Consider the following 25,319-nt stretch of genomic DNA (forward strand, 5'->3'; position numbering starts at 1 on the left):
ACCCAGCCTACCCCTTAATGCCATGGCTCATGAAGCCGTACACAGCCAGCCTGGACAGTAGTCAGGAGCTGTTCAACTATAGGCTGACCAAGTACAGAATGGTGGTAGCGTGCGCATTTGGACGTTTAAAGGGTCGCTGGCACAATTTACTGACTCGCTCAGACTTCAGCGAAACCAATATTCCCATTGTTATTGCTGCTTGCTGTATGCTCCACAATATCTGTGAGAGTAAGGGGGAGATGTTTATGGAGGGGTGGGAGGTTGATTCAAATAGCCTGGCCACTGAATACACGCAGCCAGACACCAGGGCGGTTAGAAGAGCACAGCAGGAAGCGCTGCGCATCAAAGAAGCTTTGAAAACCAGTTTCATGACTGGCCAGGGTACTGTGTGACACTCCTGTTCGTTTCTCCTTGATGAAAACCCGCCCCCTTGGTTGCCTCTGAATTCCCTGTAAGCCACCCGCCCTCCCCCCTTCGATCACAGCTTGCTTGCAAAGGAAATAAAGTCACTATCATTTAAAAAACATGTATTCTTTATTAATTTATTATAAAAATAGGGAGATAACTCACCAGATAGCCCGGGTCGGGTGTGGTAGGAGGGAAGGAAAAGGCCACTTTAAAACTTCTTGAATGACAGCCTTCTGTTGCTTGGGCTGTCCACTGAGGTGGAGTGGTTGGGTGCCCGGAGCCTCCTCCCCTGCCCCTGTGTTCTTGGGCGTCTGGGTGAGGACACTATGGAACTTGGAGAAGAGGGAGGGCAGTTAAGCAGGGTCTGCAGCGGCAGTCTGTGATCCTGCTGCCATTCATGAACCTCCACCAGACGCTGGAGCATGTCTGTTTGATCCTGCAGTAGCCCCAGCGTTGCCTCATGCCTCCTCTGATCTTCCTGCCACCACCTCTCATCACGTTCATCGGCCACTTTCCTGTACTCTGCTATTGTGTCCCTCCACACATTTTGCTGAGCTCTGTCAGTGCCGGACGACTGCATGAACTCAGAGAACATTTCATCGCGCGTGCCTTTTTTTCGCCGCCTTATCTGAGATGGCCTTTGGGACGGAGGAGGGAGGCTTGAAACATTTGCAGCTGCTGGAGGAAAAAAAGGGAGTATAGTATTTTAAAAGATACATTTTACAGAACAATGGCTATACTCTTTCACGGTGAACAACACTATTCACATTATATAGCACATGTGATTTTGGTACAAGGTCGCATTTTGCATCTTATATTGAGTGCCTGCGGCTTTGGTGTTAGAGATCACACACGTAGTGCTGGGCAACAGAATTTGGCTTGCAGGTGGCCATGGTAAGCCATAGTCTTTCGGCTTCTGCAACCTTCATAACAGCAGCGCCCTCCTTTCCCATACCAAGCAAAACACGTTGAGTTGGCCATTTAGTGCTGCGGTTTTCCTGTTAACGTGCAGCAGCAGAAACCAAACTAACCCCCCGCCCCATCCAATTCTCTGGGATGATCGCTTTACCCCTCCCCACACCGCGTGGCTGGTATCAGGGAAGATCCCTGCTAGCCAAACGCAAACAGCTCAGCGCCAATGCCCCCACCACCACCGTGTGGCTAACTGTGGGGAGGATTTCTTTTCAGCCGCAGGCAAACAGCCCAGTAGGAAAGGCCACCTCTGAATGTCCCCTTAATTAAATTCCCCTATTTCAACCAGGTTACCATGAACGATATCACTCTCCTGAGGAAAAAGAAAAGGAGTACTTGTGGCACCTTAGAGACTAACCAATTTATTAGAGCATAAGCTTTCGTGAGCTACAGCTCACTTCATCAGATGCATATCGTGGAAACTGCAGCAGACTTTATATATACACAGAGAATATAACACAGAGAGATAAAGAATGGCTGTTGCTTGAATGGCAGCAAACACCGGAACCATACGCTGCCAGACTTTGTCATGCAATGATACCAGATTACTTCCTACTAGCATGGCGTGGTAAAGTGTCCTTCCATGGAGGACAGAATAAGGCTGCTCTCCCCAGAAACCTTCTGCAAAGGCTTCATAGAGATGTCCCTGGCGGATTTCCACTCCATCCACAGACACGTTAACAGACTTTTCCAATAGCTGTAATGGCCACGAATGCATCCCAAGTCCTCAGGGCTACTTAATCATTAAAAAACGCTTGCTTTTATAACCTGTATTATATTTTAAAAGGTACACTCACCAGAGGTCCCTTCTCTGGCTTCATTGTGTTGGGAGGGTATTTCAGTCACGGTGATAAAAAGATCCTGGCCGTTGGGGAGAACAGTGTGCTGTGTGCTCTCCTCAAGCTCGTCCTCCTCCTCCCCATCTTCCCTGTCTGCAAAATCCTCAGGCATAGTGGAGAGTACCCCATCATCGGAGTCCACGGACAGGGGTGGGGTAGTGGTGGCAGCCCCCCCTAGAATTGCATGCAGCTCAGCGTAGAAGCAGCATGTCTGGAGCTCTGTCCCGGAGCATCCATTTGATTCTTTGGTTTTCTGGTACGCTTGTCTGAGCTCCTTAAGTTTCACGCGGCACTGTGTTGCGTCCCTGCTGTAGCCTCTGTCCCTCATGGCCTCTGAGATTTTTTGAAATGTTTTGGCATTTTGTCTTTTGGAATGTAGTTCTGATAGCACGGATTCCTCTCCCTGTACAGTGATCAAATCCAGTACCTCCTGTTCAGTCCATGCTGGAGCTCTTTTTTGATTCTGGGACTGCATGGTCACCTGTGCTGATGAGCTCGCCTGGCCAAACAGGAAATGAGATTCAAAAGTTCCCGGGGCTTTTCCTGTACTCCGGGCCAGTGCATCCGAGTTCAGAGTGCTGTCCAGAGCGGTCACAATGGTGCACTGTGGGATAGCTCCCGGAGGCCAATACCTTCGAATTGCAACCACACTAACCCTAATTCGAAACGGCGATGTCGATTTCAGCGCTAATCCCCTCGTTGGGGAGGAGTACAGAAATCAGTTTTAAGAGCCCTTTATGCCAAAAAAAATGGCTTCGTTGTGTGGACAGGTGCAGGGTTAATTCGATTTAGCACTGCTAAATCCGACATAAACTCGTAGTGTATTTGTAGAGATGTTTGCAAGACTCACTTGATCGAAAGTTTGAACTGGAAGTGACTTGTTTGGTATATTCTCCTATTGATAACCGTTTCAGTCATTCAGTCAGGGAACTGAAGCATTAATTCATATGTGAATGAGGGGACTAAGCAGACAGAACAAATAGCAAATATTAAAACGCTTTTCATCATAAAAATGTAGGCTCCAATCTAACAAAGCTTTTTGGCATATACTTAACTGGAAGCACATGAAGCCAGTGGGAATACTCATAAGCTTAAATGCTTTGTTTGGTCTGTGCTTTATGGCCTAAAACCTGGGCACTTTGTAAGCCCTAGAATTCCTGAAAAGAAAAAAAAAAAAAAAAAAAGAATTGCGCGCATTCCCCAATACGTGTAACCCAGTGAAGAGTCATAAAGAGTAAGAGCTGGTCTCAAGGATGAAATGTGTATAAAGGTAGATGTGTACTTCATGTGTTTAGGCAGGATATGTTAGGGGGCGTGGGCATGAAGCTCTTAAAAATTGATAATCGTCATAGGTCTATCCTCTGGTTGCTTATCCAAACAGCCTCCAGAGTCAGGTTTATCGGCCATCTCTGGTACGTGCTAAATAATATGTTTCTCTTTGTTTCCTGTAACTGATCTACTTATCTCTACCAATCATAGTCCCAACCTCACCGCTATAGCTGCAGACAAATTAACTCTTAGCAAAAATATTTGCTCAAACCAATTTCAACCCTCTAAATTGTAAGCTATTTTCTGTGTCATTTTTCTTTAAATAAATTAACAAAAGATCATACTAACAAACATTTAAAAGCTGTTCTATTCTTTTCAGACAATGTCTATTTATGAGCCTGGTGAGCAGTTGATGTGAACTTCAAGTACTGACACATGCATGCTTGGCCCGCTCACACTTTGCTCAGTCATGTCAGGAACTATTCTCTCTAATACAGTTGTTAAACCCTTAAGCAGCCAGAAGAAGGTGATGTTTCAGAACAGGCAGATATATGTTGTTTGCCTATCCGCATTCTATTGTTGTATTTCCAGGGTTGAAGGCCAGCAGTGATAATATGCTCTAGAACTGTAGTCTACACCGGCCATTTCACCCTACTATTTCCCAGTGTTGCTATCACTGATTCTACTGAGAGCTGTGCTAGATGTTGCAGTGGTTAAAATTCTGGTGACTGGTGTTGCCTTGTCTCCACTAGCACTCCTACCAGTGGAGCTGAACTGGTGGGAAGAGTTAGTAGAAGAGTAACAGTGTAGATTAGGCCTAGGAGGGCTATTAAAACGAAACTGATAGCACACTCTTGTGGTGTTATGTATTGAGTGCACATGAATGTTTCAGGTCAAGTAACTACCTTGTGTCTGTAACTGGGGTTGCTAGTCATAACATCCATGTTATAATGACTGCTGTAATGTGAGTCATTCTTTCCCTGACAATAATATGAGTAAGATACTAGTAGTGTGATGCTGCCATCACTTAGCATAGACCAGGAAAGCCTAGTTACAATAAACTGACTAAAAGGTAAAAACAGAGGTTTGTCATAAGATTCCAGCCACCTGTGTAACTATATTAAAACAAAACTTTAGTGTACATGGACAAAGCCACTATTTTGCACCAATGGAGCCAAACACTTGATACTGGGGTAAACTACACTGATATAAATGATAGCTAATACTGGTTTCCTTGTCTAAACTTGGAGTTTGCATTGGTACAGCTACAGCAATAGCTGGCCAGCAGTGGCTGAAATCAGGGCAAATACCCAGTGGGTAGACAAGGCAGAAAGAAGCAGGAATTTCCTTAACAAGCCTTCCTTTCCTTCCTCAAGCATGTGTAACAAAATAAGGCCTAGTCCAGCAAATACTTAAAATTAAGCACACATGTACGCATGCAAGTCATTCCATTGACTTCAATGGGAAGTCAGTGGAACGACTTTCATGCTTAAAGTAAAGCATATGCATAAGTTTCTGCAGGACCATAACCTAAAATTCTGAAACAGTAGCAGGGAGCCCAAATCCTAATATTCCAAGAACAGTAAAGTAAGTTATTGGGTTCTTGAATGGAATAGAATACATACCAATGAGGACTGTTCTTAAATTGAAGGTGCAATAACAACAATTATAGGTGCATCTAAAGGGGAGAAATGTTTAAGGCCTGGTGTATATTTGGGCTTAGCTCTGATTCAGCCATCAGAGGTCAGCAACAAGTGAAGCTGCACTGGTAAAAATTTCATGGCTCGACAAAGGAAGCCATAGTATGCACAGGTAGCAGTTATCCATGATTGAAACCAGAGTAAATTCAATTGGTATAAATTGAGTCTTTCTTTGTCATCTTCAGAGTGGCGATGATGCAGGAGGCAATGTGTAGGAGGGAATCATGGTGAGTAGGAGATGATCATGGTGGTCCCTTCTGACATTAAAGTCTATGAGTCTGAGCTACACCAGCTGTTTGCTGAATACCAAGTAAAAGCAGGGCCTCTGTGCTGAACTATGACAGAAAGAAAAGAAGAAGAAAAAGAAACCTAATATCTCAACTCCTCTTCATTATCAAATTTAGGCCTTCTCTGCTCTTAAAAAGTTTGCTGGAAGAGCTATACCAGCAACAGCCCCCTCCCCTTGGGAAACACAGCTTATATCAGCAAAAGCTTCTTTTTTCCTCGCTTTTTGTTTGTAGGTTAAACTAGCTCCCTGAACGGAATGATCTATGTCAGCAAAAGGGTGTTTTTTGTTTTTCTTTTTTGGGCCAGTATAATTGCGTCCACACTTGGGCTTTGCTAGCAGAGCTGTTAGTTAGGGGTGTGATTTCCACCCACCCCTCCCCCCCATTCCTAACTGCCATAGCTATGCTGGTAAAACTTTCTAGGCCTTAGTTAAAATAGTTCATTCTGATACATTTTCTTTTAATTATTCAGTATTATAATAATTATATTTATGATGCACCCCACTGCTGAGATCCTCAGGTGCTGCACAGTTTAAAATACAGTGAAGACTGGGACAAATTCTAAATCACCTAGAGTATCTGGACACTCAGTCCTCATTAGTTTTAATGGGATTTGGGTGACCCAATATTGTAGGTAGCTTTAAAAATCTCAGCTTTTGATTCTAGTAGTGTGGTATGAGGGCAGATTGTGACTTATTAACAATTTAAAACAATGTCTAATTCATTCACATGTGCACTGAAAACTCCAAGCAGTAGCCTGTATATACTTTTGCCCACCCTAAGCATTTAAAAATAAGTCAATTCCTCAAAAATCATGATACTGACTTAAAACTAATGAGAGTTAAAAACAGTAAATAAAGAAATTTAGGATTCTTTTTATTTGCTTTCTGGTTTTTGATCCTTTAGAGTCTTGTTCTCAAGCTTTACTTTGCAACTGTGATGGCTAGAAACATTTTTTTCCCTGAAAGCTGAGATTCTCATGTAATTACATGCCTCCAGGAGTTGGGGCATTAAGAAAAACGGTGAATATTGTGAGAGTTTGAAAAACTGTGCATATGTTAATGTATGAAAGTGTCTGAAACATTCTGTATTTCACTGAACCATAGTTCACTACGGACAATACTTCTCAGTTCCTTACTGAGTCACAGTTATCTATTTCTTTGGTTGGCTTTTTAAACAGACTTCTTACAGAATGATTAACCAAGGGACTCTACAGTGAGTGGAATTCAGGTAAGCACTATCACTGATTTTAAGCGAGGAGTTGTTGTTGTTAAAACGTATTTTGCTGTTTCTCCATGGAAAGTTTGTTTACATCAAAAACTTCTCTCCCCACCCCCATCTCCACAGCTGCACAGAAGTTTTCATTAAACAGGAAGTAGCACCAAAAAATAAAAAAGAGAGAGACAGAGAGAAGAAAACGGAAAAAACCCTTAGCAGCAACAGTTAGAATGCAGATATCGAAGTCAAACTTAGTTATGTTGAAAAACTGTCTGACACGGAAGTCTGTAATTGCCAGTGTAAGTGCTTTGGTTTTCAGGACACACAGAGCACCCATATGCTTTCAAACTGCAAGACTCTTACATTAGATACAGGGAACTAATTACACAAAGAAAGCGTGTTCCTCTTCTGTAACTCACTGCACCAACTCTGCCTTATAAATGTTCAGTAATGATGAAAGATGTGACTCTGCATTTTTATGCTATATAATATATAAAACTCAAAAGATCAGAAAGATCTTAAAAATACATCTCACATTCAACTATATACATGGGTGATGAATATAAAAGCAGCCCCAAGGCGGGACAAAAATTCGCGATCTACCATAGACTCAGGGTGTGATTTTTAAGAGTGCTGAATGATGGACTCGCTCTGCTCCTATCAACATCAATGGAGCTGGGAATTTTGCCATAGACTTTAATGGGAGCAGAATTAGGCCAATGCTGCTCACCTTTTAAAATCCAATTCCAAATGTACCATCTTCCTCCAGATGCAAATGTATAACATGGTAGGTACCTTGTTATAATAAGTTAACAATATCATATCTTATTAACCTTTCCTTTCTGATTATTAAATATTTACTGTGTCCTTCATAGATTGTAAATTGTAATTACTACTGAGCAGCAGTGACCATGTTGACTGTATTACAGTTCCTCCTTAATTTTTAATTCCCTGTATCCTCCTTATCCAAAGCATTTCACTACTGTCTTCGGTATCAAAGCATTGCTGCCTGACTTGGTATGCATTTTTGACACTCTTCCCCCTCTTCTTTCTATTCCTAGTTCTTTTATCTATACAGTGCTCCTCAGAGTTTTTATTTTCTTCTGTTTTAAATTATTTTTTTCTTTTGTAAAATAGAAACAAAATACAAAAAGTTTATATATAAATGAATACAGAGACAAGAATAACTTGTATGATGAGAAACTGGAATTGGTGCACACATATTATATAATTGTTTATATTTGAAAATGTTGCATGCTGTACATAAAATACCAGGTACTTAATGACTCTTCTGCATTATAATTAAAGTAATTATTCTCTGGATTCACAAAAAGAAAAGGAGGACTTGTAGCACCTTAGAGACTAACCAATTTATTTGAGCATAAGCTTTCGTGAGCTACAGCTCACTTCATCGGATGCATAAAGTGGAAAGTACAGTGAGGAGATTTAAATACACACAGACCATGAAAAAATGGGTGTTTATCATACACATTATAAGGAGAGTGATTACTTAAGATGAGCTATTACCAGCAGGAGATTAGGGTGGGGGGAGAGAAAACCTTTTGAAGTGATAATCAAGGTGGGCCATTTCCAGCACATTTCCAGGAGTTAACAAGAACGTCTGAGGAACAGTGGGCGGGGGTGGGGGGTGGGAAAGGGGGAATAAACAAGGGGAAATAGTTTTACTTTGTATAATGACTCAACCACTCCCAGTCTCTATTCAAGCCTAAGTTAACTGTATCCAATTTGTAAATTAATTCCAATTCAGCAGTCTCTCGTTGGAGTCTGTTTTTGAAGTTTTTTTGTTGAAGAATAGTCACTTTTAGATCAGAAATCGAGTGACCAGAGAGATTGAAGTGTTCTCCGACTGGTTTATGAATGTTATAATTCTTGACATCTGATTTGTGTCCATTTATTCTTTTACGTAGAGACTGTCCAGTTTGACCAATGTACATGGCAGGGGGGCATTGCTGGCACATGATGGTATATATCACATTGGTAGATGTGCAGGTGAACGAGCCTCTGATAGCATGGCTGATGTGATTAGGCCCTATGATGGTGTCCCCTGAATAGAAATGTGGACACAGTTGGCAACGGGCTTTGATGCAAGGATAGGTTCCTGGGTTAGTGGTTCTGTTGTATGGTGTGTGGTTGCTGGTGAGTATTTGCTTCAGGTTGGGGGGCTGTCTGTAGGCAAGGACTGGCCTGTCTCCCAAGATTTGTGAAAGTGATGGGTCGTCCTTCAGGATAGGTTGTAGATCCTTGATAATGCGTTGGAGAGGTTTTAGTTGGGGGCTGAAGGTGACAGCTAGTGGCGTTCTGTTATTTTCTTTGTTGGGCCTGTCCTGTAGTAGGTGACTTCTGTGTACTCTTCTAGCTCTGTCAATCTGTGGATTCAGGTGCTAAGAACTCAATTTTGACATTTCATTTGAGAGAATCATCCCACTAGCTTTCAGTTATGTCATACTCTCCATCATTTAGATCACTTTTAATTCTTCTTATTTGTTCACCTTGCTGTATTTGTTTACTTAGGTACAAATATATTCCTCAATTTTTTTAACCTTTAATTTTCTTCTTTTACTTCTTTAACTGGATGAGTCCATCTTCTATCTTGTTTTGTATGCTGAAAATAATTTATTTGAGTTATGTAAAAGTTTCCTCTCTTCAAGTCTAAAACCTGTCTCAGAATTCCGACCATCTCTTTTGTCATCATCTCATGTTTTAATTAAGAAAATATAAAACCATGTCACAGTATCCGTAAAACAATTACTCAGGTTTCCAAGAGCATCCTACTCAAATTTAAAGTTTACCTTTCAGGCATCTTTGTTGTCCCTTATTTTTCTTGATTCTTCAATCTTCTTCTCTGTATCTCCGGGGATCGGTTACTGTCTTGTCCAAAAAAATATGCCTTGCTTTTATAGAAATGTCCTATTTTATTTAAAAAACAAATAGATTAGCTTTTCCATATCAAAACATTATTAATATTATCATCATAGGGCCCAGGAGTCCTAGTCAAGGACCAGAACCGCAGTGTGGTAGGCCTCAACCAATGGAGGATAATAATTGAATTTGTTCATTTTTCACACTGGGCTTACGTGTGAAACCCCATAACAAAAGAGATTGACAATATACAAAAAGTTAGTTTGTGAGTACACTTCTCATATGGGTAACTGCTCATCTCATATAAATAAAGGTGGGGGACCCTTGCAATCTGCCCCAAAGAGTCACACGGATGGTCTTGCTGGCTGCCAAGCACACCACAATCAGACATTACTAAAATCCCTGCTAATTCAGAGCCCAGGAAGTTGGTACTGGTGGCCAGAGAGAAGGCATCATTTTATTTCTACTGAAATCCAAAACTTTCCTCTTTGCATTATCAGCACTTCCATTGGCTAATCCAAAAACCAAATGATCATTTTGACTAGATTAGAAACAAAAACCTTGTTATTAAATCATACAATTGGTTATAATAAGGGGCAGATTTTTCATGGCCTTTGTACAGGTGCACAGGGTCTGGAGAGGTACTCTCTTTCTCCTTACATCCTATGCACAAGGACCGGGCACAATTACAGTCTGTGCACTTGAGGGAGCACAAGGTCTATTCTCTTCTAGCAAACCCAGAGGCACAAGGTACCCAGACATGCCAAACCCACCAAAAAAAAAAAAGGGGGGGGGCAGAAATTGGGCTTGTTTTTGGCTTAATTGGCTTGTGAGTTGTTTGTTGGCTAGTTTTTGGCTTGTTGCTTGTTGCTTTTTTTTTTTTTTTTTGTAATTGGCTCCTGGCAAGCAGGGGCAAGGGGGAGATAGCAGGGGTAAGGGGCAAGCAGGGGCAAGGGGGGGAGAGTCAGGGGTGCACAGCAGGCCCACTGCAGGCCCAGACTGCACGCTGGAGGGATCTAGTCACACAGAGTGTTGGGGTTCTTAGGGATTGGCTTGTTTTGGCCTTGTTTTGAAATGGGATTAGCTTGATTTTTGGCTTATTGTGAAAGTCGGGGTGCTTATTTACCGCGTGAAAGTTGGCAGCTGTGAAGGTATCACAAAGGAGACAGTAAGGAGGCATGGCCATGATCTCCAACACCCATGTACTGGTCAGCGGAGCTGGCTGAGTACAGATAGGGTGGTATGCTACACCACAGTGCAGCATGTGAATTCTCCCTATCTGGCACAGAAAGCTCTTGACAGATAGTGATTTCATACCACACCCAACATGGGTCAGTGCCAATTAGGCACAATCTGGCTGGCTGTAGATTAGATGAAAGGCAGACCTTACCTCTTCTGGCATGCTGTTTTGCTAACGTGACTTGCTAATTATATTTGTTTTTTCTCATGAAAAACAATCACTGCCAGCTTATTTTTCAAACAGATGTATTTAGTCTTTATTTTTTGAAAGACCAATGTTTTACTTTTCTTCATTTAAAAGACAAGGGGCCAGATCATAAAATCATGCTCATTTACACCACCTGAGGATCTGGCCCAATCCCGCTCTATAGCTCTCTCTGGTTTGAATGGAGCTGCAATTAGTAAGGCTGTTTTTGTTTAACTTTATATAGCCCCTTATCTTACCACAACATTTTTGTTTAAGCACAAGTATCGCCCATGAACTCAGCATAGCTATGCTTGTTAACTAGTTCTATTCTATTCTGGGCTAGAAGAAAAAAAAACAGCTCTCCAGACCAAAGATAATCTCCCTTTTAGGTCTGGGAATAGAAATGGTTAGCTAATTGCTGCAGCATAGGCTCTTGTGACTGTGGCGTGAAACAATTTGTCATAGTAAAGTAAGTCATTGCTTAAAACAGTAGACAAAAAAACTAGGCGAAGCCCTCATATAACCTAACAGTACTGGCCAAACACATACAGCAGCAGCCTCCACAAAAGCAAACATATTTTAAAGGTAGTGATGAGAGAGTCAACTATAGTCTGAGAGCTGAGGGGCAAAACTTATTACTCTCTAGTTCAATCACCGATTCATCGTTTATTTATATCATGGTAGCACCTAGAACCCACAATGAAAAACTAGGGCCCCATTGTGAAAGGCACTGTTACAGAGAAATAACAAGGAAGACAGTCCCTGCACCAATAACCTCACAATTAGAGTTGTGGGGAGAAAGGTAATTCCATTTCACAGAGGATTTCAATATTTCAAAATATGGTTTGATTCTACTTTGGAATGAAAATCAAACTTTTTTAATTACTGTGGGAAAGCGAATGGCCCTGTCTCTGACCTTGTACCCCCTGGGATCTCTGGCTTATGGGCAGTCTGCCTAGTGGGCTGCCCTGGAGCTGTGGACCTTGGGAGCCTGGCGTGCTGAAGAGCTGACAGCCTGGGAACTTGGGGGCTGGCTTTCCCAGAGCTTCCACACTCTCAGCTCTCCATCAGCCTGCCAGGTTAGGCTGCCAAAGAGTTGGAGGAGAATTTCTGCCCCCAAACCTTCTGGGGGAGAATTTCTGACAAGTCCTACTCAGAGTCTGCATGTCAGATAGGATGCAACCAGTGGAGGAAATGGACAGATGCAGTGTGTGTGGGAGGCGGTGAGATAATAAAAAGAACAGTTTAACACCAAAGTCTAAGACACAAATTATTATTTACACCTAGAGATCTAGTTGAGGACATTGTGTCTGTAGACACAGCCCTGCACCAGCATCAACAACATATGAATAAGGCCCTGCAAAGGGCTTGTTCCTTAGAAAGACCCTTCTGAGGTAAAGCCCCTCACCTGCTCTTACATGCACCTTGGAAAAAGTTACTGCAGGCTTGAAAGGATGCAGCTGCCAAAGAGTTGGAGGAGAATTTCTGCCCCCAAACCTTCTGGGGGAGAATTTCTGACAAGTCCTACTCAGAGTCTGCATGTCAGATAGGATGCAACCAGTGGAGGAAATGGACAGATGCAGTGTGTGTGGGAGGCGGTGAGATAATAAAAAGAACAGTTTAACACCAAAGTCTAAGACACAAATTATTATTTACACCTAGAGATCTAGTTGAGGACATTGTGTCTGTAGACACAGCCCTGCACCAGCATCAACAACATATGAATAAGGCCCTGCAAAGGGCTTGTTCCTTAGAAAGACCCTTCTGAGGTAAAGCCCCTCACCTGCTCTTACATGCACCTTGGAAAAAGTTACTGCAGGCTTGAAAGGATGCAGCTGCTTTCTCCCCTGGTGGCTGGCCAGTGAGCCATGGTGCTGTCCTCTCTTCCCAATCCTCCTTTACTCCAGAAAGAAGAGGCTGCTCTCTGCACCAGCGTTGGACCCAATCTCCACAGAAGGGATAGTCACCTGAACAGAGGTTGGCTAGGGCCTTTTCTCCCCTGCTTGGTTGAAACAAGGACACAAGCGAAACCCCTCTGGAAATTGCCCCTTAATGTAAGCCCCACCAATCATCCATTACAAAAACAAAAACAAAAAACAAAAAACAAAAACCAATCCAATCCAAAGAGTGGCTCTTTCCTTTCCCTTCCCAGGGCAGGCGTCTGGCTCATCCGTCCCACAGAGACAATCCGGTCCCCATTACCTGCTCCAACCCCAAGGCAGCACCCGAGCCCCATCTCCGCTGCCACCGACCGGCAGGCAGGCGGGCGAGGCTGCGCGCGGCGGGGCAGTGTCTGACCTGCCCCGGCCCCGTGGAGCGGGCAGTGCCCAGGGCGGGCTTTCTGCTTTACACCCTCCTCCAACCGAGCGAGCCTGGCGCGAGCTTGGACGCGCGCCAAGAGGAACGAGCCGCCCGTGCCAACTGTCCGGGGAATGCCCCGGGCGGGGACCCGGCAGCTCCCGCTGTCCCCGGGGCTCGGGTGGCAGCCGGGCAGGGAGGCGGAGACCTCGTACCTTTCCCGGCGGGGGCCGTCCCCCGGGGTGGGCCGGGCTAGGAGCGCTGCGGGAGCGGCGGAGGGAGTGTGTGAGAGACGCCCCGGCGGTGGCTGGCTGTCCCTCTCCCGCCTTCCTTCCCCGGGGCAGCGCCGGGGTTGCATCCCTGCCTCCCGTCCCTGCAGCGGCTGCCCCTTTCCCTCCTTCGTCGCGCACACTCCTCCTCCGCCTTCCCCTTACGCCCCTCCGGCCATGACCTCCTCCCCCAAGCCTGAGAAGAGACGCTGGAGCTTGGGACGGCTGCCTGGGTCCCGGAAAGGGAGCATGACTCCCAGCAAGAAGCCCTCCGCCCTGGAGCTGGCCGAAAGCACCCCCAATGCCCACTACGCCCCTATGGCCCCCGACCAGGAGCAGATGCAGCAGGGCTCCAGCCAGCCGGCGGATCCGGATCGGGGCGAGCCGCCCTACAAGAGAGAGATGGTGGTGGTGAACACGGACTGCCCCCGGCCACACATCAGCTTGGACCCTCGGGTCTCCATCTACAGCATCCGCAGACCGCTGCTGAGCAGGACCAACATCCAAGGCAGGGTCTATAACTTCCTAGAGAGACCCACCGGCTGGAAGTGCTTCGTGTATCACTTCACTGTGTGAGTAGTAAACTTCGCTTCCCCCTGGGGTCTCCGCTGCTGGCAGTGCCCTTGTGGGGCTATCAGCCACCGCTTGGTGCAGCCCGCCCTCTGCCCTCCAATGTCCTTCTTCCCTGATGTCCTGACAGCTGCTTGGGGTCAAATGCTGCTGCCATAAGGCACCACTCTGGAGGGAGGGGGAGCAGGGGGTTGCCTGCGTCCTAGGCTTTGACACTGTGATTACAGCCAGTTGTTGAAGGATCTGACTTATTCTTGGAAAGGACAAACTGCACTGAGCTAAGGTGCCTTCCAGACTCCAGGCAGACTGATTTACAGAGCAATCTGTGGTAAATTTCACATCCCTGGTTGTGGTGTTGGTTAATAGTTTGTTGTTGCTCTCCCTCTGTCAGAGCAAACATTTACTTTGCTGGGTCAGGTGTATATGCGCCCATGTAGGTCTTATGCAGATTCTAAACTGCTCTTATTTAAGGTTTTACAAACAAAATCTACCTAGCCAAGTAAATGTAAATCTTCTTATCTAGTCTGGCCTGTATCTATTTTTAATGAATGTGTTTGACCTATGTGTGTTCCATTCATTCATTCCTGTTCTTGGTGACCAAGGCATGAAGTGTTGAGAACTCCTCATTCCAGCCATATTACCAGAGCAAATAAATTTTGTTTTTCAGAGGGCAGTTTAATCTGTCTGTTAATGTTTGTTTGAAAAATTATTCTGGGCCTGATTCTGTTATCCTTTCTCACATTGCATAGTGCCTCACTCTGCAAGTAGTCCCACTGAAATCAGTGGGACTGTTAATTAACTAATTAACTCATGGCCTGCAGGGGGAGGAGGAGGAAAATGTTAGTGTAGGTAAGGGCATCAGAATCTGGTTCAAAGTGAGTAAGGGTGGTAGAATTAGGTCCTCAGTACCTTTAAATAGTGCATCAAACATCTTACTAATGACTGAAATGAGCACTAACAACGCCTGTATTGAAAGACTAGCTTGTTAGCCCACCTCCTCACTTTACATGGTGTTTACCTCTTTCCCCAGAACCTACATATTGGCAGGAGGTTTCCTGAATTTCTTTAATTATGAAGTATTGCAACAGTTAACTTATGGTTTTCTGGTTGGCATAATAAGCATTGAACATCAAACTTTTGCCCATGTGTATCTTATTCCAGATTATGTATAAGGAAACCAAAGCAGCCCTATAGATGTGTCAGAGTGGGCTTTTATTAAAAAAAAAAAATCCAAGAACCTGAAGACATCTTACATATTTACTAGAATAAGAACATAGAATCAGGTGCCTTTCATAACAGGGCATTCTCTTATGGTTGACACAAATTATATGTTTCCTCTGGTTGGTATAGAAAGAGATAAAGTAGGTTACATCTTAAATGGCTCATTCTTTGATGCAAATAAGGATTTTAAATAATTAATTCTTAATTATTCAGTTACAGTATATTATTTATTTCACCATCCCCTTCACATTAGGCAACTCCATTATTCTGCTGCTGTAGCTCCATTGGAGGAAGATAGATGATGTAGTGGCAACTGTAGCTTTACCAGGCCTGATTCTATTGTAGAGACAGTGCTTCAAGCTGATAATACTTCTGGTGATTGTAGGCAAGAGAGAAGATGAGTTCTGGAGTATGCTAGAGCTTCTGTGCTGTAACTGTGTTCAGGTGCTGAATTATGTACAATGTCTATAGTGTCCTTTCACATGGAGCAATGTGCCAGTCCTGAACGAGCACAGTGGCGGATCAGTGCTGTTCATCAGCAGCTTACAAATGTATGCATGAAAAATTAATGCTTTTTAATCTCTATGTTATAAAGGGTTTACATCGCCTTTGAGCAATTTGCAATATTACTTCCAGGTAATAAGATCCAGAAGAAATGTTATGGATTGATGTTAGCATGTCATAAAATCACTTTTGAAAGCTGAATAATACAGAAGTTTCTCTGTCTGATCAGGCCGGTTCTATCTGACCTAGCATCTTTGGCATTTTAAGGGCCCAGTCCTAGGAACAGGACCCATGTCAGTTCTGGTGACTTTTTTTTTTTAATTCTGATGATCAAAGCAATTATTTGAAATAAAGAATAAGGTTATAAATAGTATTATACAGTAAATACAGAATCTTTCATCTGTAGAAATAAGTGCTGTTTGTGCCCAAAATTGAGGCGCCCAAAATAACTTTTGAAAATCTTTGCTAATATCTTCTAAAATTATTAGGAGTTTTACCTTAATGCTGGGTGTAGGAAAGATACACGTGAAGAATAGAAGTCATGGCCAAGTGTGTCCTCACGCCAGTAACATTCATGCTACTGTTTTATGGGCATGTCCATTTTCAGATTGTAAACCTACATCCAGGGGTTTAAATAGTAGTTGTGCCACGTCAGTTCTCTCCTCAGTGAAAAATGGAACAATTCTGTTCTAGGGGGAGAACAATTTGGCACTTTAGGAGTTATACAACTGAAGAAAGAAATGAAGGTCGTTTCTGTGCTTCCTTAATTTAAACCTTATAGCCAGATCCTCAGTAGGTATACATTGGTATAACTCCATTGACTTTAATGGAGCTATGCTGATATATTCTAGTTGAAGACCTGGCCCTAATTTTTCAAATAGAATTTTGCAGGTATGCTAGTAGGTAGTATGGGCTGGTCTTGTTTGCTTGGTTACTTTTTGAGGGGTGGGACAGATAAATTAAGATACTGTAATTCTGTTTTAGGAATGGAATTATAGGGTGCACAGAAAACTTTTTATTTTTTTTTCAAAGGACCGTGAGCGCACAAATGCATGGTATTAGCATTGACCCCAGTGAGCATCCACTGCTCCAAAAGAACTGTTCAGGTGAATTGATGAGTGACAGTGATACTAAATATTCTCAAACACCTCAATGTGCATGGCTAAATGTCTGGTGTGTGGCTGTAAGGAGACAAGAGCAGAGTGCTATCTCCCTAGTGCACTTCCATTGCCTCCCTAGACTGACATTCAGAAGTAAAGGTTTTTTTGGTTTTGTTTTTTTTAGAAACCTGCCACTTGCTGCCTTCTACCAGCAGGGGGAGCTGAACTTATCTTTTCTTCTGTATGCTGTGGCCAGCAGACTCTACTCTCTTTGCACCATCTCCAGCATTCTTGCCCCCATCCTGGGGTTCCTACAGGATTTTTGGTCTGCAGTGTGTGCCCCTCCAGCTCTCTTGCCTCTCTCCCTGTGATTCCTTGGAGTCCTTGAGGCTCTCATCCTTCCCAAACCAAACCCCTAGTGTGCTAGTTCTCTACTGAGCGGCTTGGCCAAGGATAGGGTTTTTTTAGATGACTACCTCCAGCAGCCGGAGGAGACAGCACCTCTTATCAGTGGCTGAGAGGAAAAAGTCTCCCATGACTCCACAGAGCAAAAAACCTGGCTAGGAGCTAGAATAGCTGGAAGCAGCAGTGAGTTGTCATTGAGCTGCAGAAAAGAGCAGAAGGCCAGTATCTCTGACCGAAAGCCGGAGGTTTTTAGGCAGTTCTGTTAGGGGTGTTGGATAATGGACTAGGTGGGCTTTTGGCTTGATCGAGTATGGCCATTGGTCTGTTCCAGTTTCTAGCAACTAAGGTTGCCACCTTTCTAATTGCTGGTAACCAGACCCCTGAGGCTCCACCCCTGCCCCGCCTCTCCTCAAAGTCCTGCCCCAGCTCCACTTCTTCCCTTGAGGCCCTGCCCCTGTTCCATCTCTTCCCCCCTTGGCCCAGCCCCCTTTGTTTGCTCCTCTCCCCTGTTACCCCTGTCGCTCACTTGATCATCTGAAGGAGCCTGCCTGCAGGTAGGAGATGGTCCTGGCTGACCAGGAGCTGGAGCAAGTTAATGACCTAGAATCATAGAATATCAGGGTTGGCAGGGACCCCAGGAGGTCACCGAGTCCAACCCCCCTGCTCAAAGCAGGACCCATCCCCAACTAAATCATCCCAGCCAGGGCTTTGTCAAGCCTGACCTTAAAAGCTTCTAAGGAAGGAGATTCCACCACCTCCCTAGGTAACGCATTCCAGTGTTTCACCACCCTCCTAGTGAAAAAGTTTTTCCTAATATCCAACCTAAATCTCCCCCCACTGCAACTTGAGACCATTACTCCTTGTTCTGTCATCTGCTACCACTGAGAACAGTCTAGAGCCATCCTCTTTGGAACCCCCTTTCAGGTAGTTGAAAGCAGCTATCAAATCCCCCCTCATTCTTCTCTTCCGTAGACAAAACATCCCCAGTTCCCTCAGCCTCTCCTCATAAGTCACGTGTTCCAGTCCCCTAATCATTTTTGTTGCCCTCCGCTAGACATTTTCCAATTTTTCCACATCCTTCTTGTAGTGTGGGGCCTAAAACTGGACACAGTACTCCAGATGAGGCCTCACCAATGTCAAATAGAGGGGAATGATCACGGCCCTCAATCTGCTGGCAATGCCCCTACTTATACTCCCAAAATGCCATTGGCCTTCTTGGCAACAATGGCACACTGTTGACTCATAACCAGCGTCTCGTCCACTGTAACCCCTAGGTCCTTTTCTGTAGAACTGCTGCCTAGCCATTCGGTCCCTAGTCGGTAGCGGTGCATGGGATTCTTCCGTCCTAAGTGCAGGACTCTGCACTTGTCCTTCTTGAACTTCATCAGATTTCTTTTGGCCCAATCCTCTAATTTGTCTAGGTCCCTCTGTATCCTATCCCTACCCTCCAGCGTATCTACCTCTCCTCCCTGTTTAGTGTCATCTGCAAAATTGCTGAAGGTGCAATCCACACCATCCTCCAGATCATTTACTTTGTGCCTCTTCCCACCCCATGGTAACTGGACTTTTGGTTTGGGTGCCATTTAGGGTTCCCCTGTCCCCAAAAACTGGGCACCTGGCAACCTAAGTCACCTGGACACAGAAGCCAAAAACTGGACTCTCCAGGTAAAAACTGGATGGGTGGCAACCCTAGTTTCTACACTGGAGGAAGTGGGACACTGAATAGACAAGCTGAGGTTCTTTGATAGAATTGGATGTACTGTGGGTGAGCTGCAGAGCTATTGTTAGTCAGGGACTTTAGTAGACTTAGATGTGAGGTGTGCTGTGTCTTTTTATATGGCCCCCATCATCGTCTGCATGTCCTTCAAATATTTAAAAATAGAAATATCAATCTCTCTCTCTGCCTTTCCAGCTTGTAGGAGAAATAGCTTCATTAGTTTATTGTTTTGGGGTGTTTTGTGCACAAAGAACTGACTGAGAGAAAGCAAAGTTGAAAGAAAGAGTTCTGCATTTAGTTGTGCATGTGCTGAGTGCCTTGGTTATGGTTTGTCTTGTGGGAGTGAGTTCCGCAGCCTCAGTTTCTGTTGAAGTTCTGTCTCCTCCACTTTTGAGCCTCCCTCTACTACTGAACAACAATTTCATTGTTGTGTTGGACTGTAGCTATCTGGGACATTGGGAGGTCACTGTCATGGAGGGAGAGATGCCCTCTCAGAGATCTAGGGCCAATCCCATGGAGAGCTGTGAATAGCAGGTCACAGAGGCCTTGAACAGGACTCCATATTCAGGGTCAGGTGCACTGAGGCCATGTTTTCATAGTAACTTGTGTTATTAAGTAGGCAGGCTGCTGCATTTTGCACAAAATGGTGCATTTTCAGAGAGTGTGGCTTTGTTTCAAGTTATAATTTGCAATAATCAAATGTGGAGATAACAAATGTATAGATCATTCTGGCCCGTCTGTGCCTCAGGAGATGGGATCAATCTTCGGGCCAATCACAGATAGAAAGAGGGTATTTTTTGCTGTCATGGCTATTTGGGTATGCAGTAGCACCGAGAAGTCAGAAAGGATCCCATGGCTGAGGGCAGGTGAAGGATGTTACAGAAGGATGTCATGATGGAAGGGTTGTCAGCACTGTTCCCTCTAAGCTGTGCGCGTGTGTGCACGCACACAGATCCTAAACCCTGCGCACACGGCGAAACACCACGTGCACAAAAATTTGCACGGAAGTACAAAAATTTGCACAGAAGAAATTTTTTGCGCACACGGCCTGTCAAAAATTAGAGAGAACATTGGTTGTCGGGCCACATCTGTCACCGGAGTCAGCTGCCTAACTTGCCTCTAGCTAGAGTGGCCTCTTTATATGGTGCTATTTACATTTGACATAAAGGAAATGTAGAGCTGGATGTTGTCTGCATACTGCTGGCACTTCAGCCTGTGTTGCTTCCCCAGCTTCCAATGGCTTCTTAGAGATGTTGAATAACATCTGGAGAGGTTTGAGCCCTGTGGGACTGCACCGGTGAGGGCTGTGGAGGTGAAGGAACAGCTCCCATAACGAACCCTCTGGGTTCAGTTTGAAAGGAAAAACATGAGGCATTTCAGGGCATTTCCTACAAACCTACAGCCTCTTGAAGGTAGGACAGGAGTATTTGGTGCTCAGTGGTGTCAAGTGCTGTGAAGAGCTGCAGCAGGATGACTGTGGAGGTGCTTGGCTTGCCTGTGAACAGGAGGAGGTCAGAGACAGCACCTGTTGCATTGATGGATTGGCCCGAAGCCTGATTGAGAGGGATGCTGGCAGCTGACAGTTGGCATTAAAGACTATTTGTCACTAACTTCTCAATTAGCTTGTTTAGAAAAGGGGTGTTAGACACTGGAAAGTAGTTTGCAGTCTCCAGCACTGAGTAATTTGTTTCTTTAGTACTGATCAGACTACTGCATGTTCTATAATGTGGCAATTCCTTTCATGAAAAGAGGTGTTGATAGTTTCTGTTTTTAGAGGTTCCAGGTGTTCTCTCTTTCTTTTTTTTTTTATCATCCAGGATAAGCAGAAGTGGCAGCCGCTGGTTAAGACAATTGGACTCTGTCCAGGCCATTTGAAGGATCCATGTCTTATTTCGCCCAGGCCAAGGAAGGGAACCATCTCAAAGGAGACAGAATGAGCAACAAGACTTTGTACCCAAGCAATATTGTATTTTGTATTCATTAGTCATGGGTGATGGGCACAGTTTGTCAGGAGAGTTGAACTGGGAATCATCTATTCATTTACCACCAAGTAAGCTGTACATTTACATAAAAATGCTGAATCATGAGCCAGAGGTGACAAAAATGTTATTTCTTCTAGGTAAAGTGTTTTAAGTTTAATCGTTTTAATTTATCCCTTGTTCTTTGCTTGGCAGGTAAGTTGGTTAGAGTGCATACTCTAAACACTACTAATGCAAATAAAACTTAGGTCAGTAATTGAAGATTAAGATGTATGGCTTCTATGAATACAGGGGGAGATTATTTGGGGAATCAGTTCTCACATATCCGCATGAGAACATACTCAGTAGCTTTGGTATATGTTAGGGAAGATCCTACCATTAGTACCAAACCCATGGCTGTAGCACTTGCCACAACTGAGAAAAGGAAGACAGTGCTATAGAAAAACTTCCCAACATTTTGTAGAGTTGGTGTGGTCCCATGGGCCTCCCAGCATCTGCATCTGTTGTCAAAGGCACCCGCTTCCTGAACGTCAGTTTCAAGAGGTAAGATGGATGTGTGTGGCAGTAGTTGTTTGTGCTCCCTATGAGGAAAAGGAACTGGAAGGCTTAAATGGATTCTTTGCAGAGGGCCTCTGAAGTCCTATCACTATCTTTGCCCCTATGTTGGAACTGACTTTTCATAACCAACGAAAAGTTGCAGAACCATGTGAGGCAAAGAATGAATTAATTAAATCTATTGAAAATACATGAGGAAAGAACCCCTTTTTACTTTAGTAATTTAAAATCCGATAACCCCCTGGAATTAAGAAACTTTTGTTGCTGTGGGGGTTTTTTTGTTGTTTTTTGGGGGGGGGGGTAATTTCAGGTGCTTTTAGTATTATATGTTGTAAGTACTTTTTTGTGGCTAGGTGAATTGCATTTTTAGTTTGCATTTTCCTCTGAGGCACAGTGTATTGGCCATTACCAGAGACAACAATCTAGAATAGTTGGAACACTGGCCTGCTGTGGTATGGCAGCTCTTGTGTTCCTGTGTACAATAACCAGCTCCTATCTTATCTTCATTCTGTTGCATGTACCTGGCTCAATTTACTTTGCCTTTGTATACTTCAGGTTTAATTAGTCATGATTATGACTTAGTTTATTTGAAATCTAAGATGCTTACACGGATTTGGATTGGCCAGCAGATATGAACCAAGAGGCTAGTTTTAAAACTCTGCAATGCAGATTCAATGTTTGCTAATTTTTCATAGCAGTGTGGGTGTGTGTATGCATAAAAGATAAGAAACAATGGCAGATAGGGTATTCTTATTACATTGTGGGTCAAACCTTTTAATAATGAATTATTAAAGATGTAGTGTTTTCACACAGTACTATGAAGAAAGACATTTAACCACAAACCAACCCAATATCGAAATTACTGCTTCCAAGTGTATTTCCGGAATGCTGGCCTGTGTATGCAGCACAGATGGTGAAAACACATTTTCAAAGAAAGAACCCATCCATTTGTTTACTTCTACTCATGCATATGCAGCACATATACTCCCCCTATGCTCTTGACAAATATGTTTGTTTCCCATAAGTGTGAATCTGGGTTTGTAAATCAAAGGAGGTGAGAGATAGACAGCATTCTGGACTTCACTACTAGTGTCTTTCGATTTTGTGGTTTGAAGTCAGTTCCTAAACATTTTAACACTTTTATATTAAAAAGAAAAGCCATATAATAAGTGACACATTCAAATTTTTTAAATGTAAGAAATTGTAAAAAAAAATAAATAAAAAAAGAAAGATCCCCACCGAAACCAAACAAATCAAGAAACAGAAACAAGCAAACAAAAAAGGATTGATTGGTATATCTAGGCCATAGTAGAGCTGTGTGAAAGAATTCAGTTTTGCTCTGAGACTATTTGTAAAGAGGCAATTTTATTTTCATTTTTGCCAGCAGATACAGCTTTTCTCTGGAAACTTGGTGATGGGAGGCAAAAGGTGTCCAGAAATGAAGTTTTTTTCTTTGTCTGCCAAAAATTTCTGTTATTTGCCATGTTGTTGTAGACTTGTTGGTCCCAGGATATGAGAGAGACAGGTGGGTGAGGTAATATCTTTTATTGGACTACCTTCTGTTAGTGAAAGAGAGAAACTTTTGAGCTCTACAGACCTGAAAAAGAGCTCTGTGCAGCCTGAAAGCTTGTCTCTTTCACCAACAGAAGTTGGTCCAATAAAAGATATTACCCTCCCCCGCCTTGTTGCTCTAAATTATCATTGTTAGTTAGCTGGGACATAGTCAAAGTTCCTCTCTCCCTCCAGTCTCTCCACCTTGAGGTTTGGTCACCAATTTTAAGAAAAGGCTTGCTATTTGACCACACTTCTGTGTGCTTCTTATGCTTATAGCAAATGATAGAAATGCATGGAGGAAAAATAAAAACAACAGCACTGAGTTAAACAAAACATGGAGCGTGGTTCAAAACAAACAGAACTCCACACACTTGCTCTTATGCTGATGCCCTTTTCTAAATGTTTGGAATAAACACATAAGTCAAAACTCCCCATAGCCACCCTTTATTAAACCTCAGAAACGTTTGGGTTGAGTATGAGATTGGGTCAGTTTTTCCTTTATCCAGATGACTTTGCTTAAAATTACTGTGAATTTGCAAGCAGTGAAACTAGTAGATATTTTGTTTTAAAAAATAACTCCAGATCACCTAGTGAACGGAGCTCTTGGTTCAGGCTTGAGTACGTTTTTCTGTTGACATGTTACAACTTTCTGATTAAAAAATGGTTTAAGGGAAATTCTGACGTATTCATAGTTGGTACAGGTGGGGCTGGGTGTAATTTTAACAGAACTGTAATAATAATACAGAATTATATACTACATAATAATACAATTTGCACTGTACTATGTCTCCAGTGTTCTTTATTTTAAAAAATATATGCTATCACTGGGCTCTACTGCATTTCAGTAGACCTAATATTTAAAGCTGAAACCTACATTTACTTTCCTTTCCATTCATGATCTTGAGTCCCAGTTCTAATGCTTTATATTCGTAATAAATTTTAATTGCTAAATTGTCTTGCTCTTAAAGATGAACTGTGTTTCTCCCATTTATTTATAGTGTACACCTGTTACATTATGCTGCCTGCAATTTGAAAGAAATACTATTGGTTTCTTTGCTTAGGTCAATTATGTAGAATTGAAAACAGAGTTCTGTGTACAAACCCCTGTGGGAAACCATTGTTGCGTTAGTTAATTGTTTTTTAAAACTCCTTTGCAACAGAGTTTTCTTCAGTTTCAACCAGCACTCAACATAGGTTGTATTTTAAAAAGGAGCTTATCAGCTGAGACATTATTGAAGGCTTTTGCAGGAGCCAAATGAAATGAATTATTCTTATGAACTTTGTCTGTACCTATGGATGAAGTCAAGAAGATTAACAAAGCAGGACCTTCCACTTTGTAATATAATATGAATCCATAAATGCACAGTGAAACCTTCTGTTAATTATAGTATTTTTTGTAAGCACGCTTATCTTGGAGATGAGTAGTGTTTTTACATACTTATAGGCTTGTAAGTCACCATGTCATTTAAAAAAATGTTGCCAATCAGTGTGGCTAGTACCACATTCAAATTTTGTGTTTGTTTGGAGTATAGGTAAGGTTGTTTATTCTTTTGGAGAATACCCAGTGTATCTGCATGTATCTACTAAGAGGCAGGTTATTCTTGCTGTCAAGCAGGGGATGGAGTGGATAGGTCTGTTTCTTTCCTCCCTACATGTCTGGGTGGGTTGATGCTGGTTTTAAGCACTAGTTGTAATGGGTATGTAATTGTGTTACTGTAGTGCCTGGGAGACCTGGTCATAGACCAGGACCCTATTGTGCTACATGCTGTTGTAATACCTTCTAGTAGAAAACTGATACCTGTCTTTCCTACCGGCACAGAGAATTTGTTTTTCACGTCACATCTTTCCCATCAGGGGGTTATTCTTGTGCAGTGGCCACACATTTATATTTTGGACAGCACAGATGAGAAGGGGTACATGTGTGGAAGGATGAGGATGAAGGGGAGACAAAGTGGTATTGTCTCTTGGTTCCATGTTGGCTCATGCCCTCCCTCTCCTTTTTGCTCTCTCCCTAGTCTACAGTCTAATTTGTTGGCTGTGTGGTGAAGATGGCTCAGCAGAGGGTCCCTGTCTAATGTACAGGAGCACCTTACCCTGACTGTATTGTCTAGAATAGAGGGCATTAAAAGCAAACCTTACTCACTGCTC

At 43.2% G+C, this 25,319-nt stretch overlaps 1 protein-coding gene and 1 long non-coding RNA gene across 2 annotated transcripts in view; one reads left to right on the top strand and one right to left on the bottom strand.

The window, feature by feature from the left end:
* Nucleotides 1-564: 564 nt before the first annotated feature.
* Nucleotides 565-12,915, bottom strand: LOC311522818. Its single transcript, XR_014712189.1, has 3 exons — nt 12,783-12,915; nt 9,504-9,621; nt 565-1,086 (listed from the first exon to the last, which is right to left on the bottom strand). It is a non-coding gene; the product is annotated as an uncharacterized lncRNA (long non-coding RNA).
* A 505-nt stretch (nt 12,916-13,420) lies between these two features.
* KCNQ1 (potassium voltage-gated channel subfamily Q member 1) overlaps nt 13,421-25,319 on the top strand; it is a 544,480-nt gene continuing 532,581 nt past the window's right edge. Inside the window, exon 1 of the mRNA XM_084632327.1 lies at nt 13,421-14,138. Within this exon, the coding sequence (XP_084488453.1) occupies nt 13,432-14,138 (707 nt within the window). The 5' untranslated portion in view covers nt 13,421-13,431. The remainder of the gene's footprint in view (nt 14,139-25,319) is intronic.

The sequence above is a fragment of the Lepidochelys olivacea genome (genome assembly GCF_965140295.1).
Source record: "Lepidochelys olivacea isolate rLepOli2 genome assembly, chromosome: 6".
Lineage (NCBI taxonomy): Eukaryota > Metazoa > Chordata > Testudines > Cheloniidae > Lepidochelys > Lepidochelys olivacea.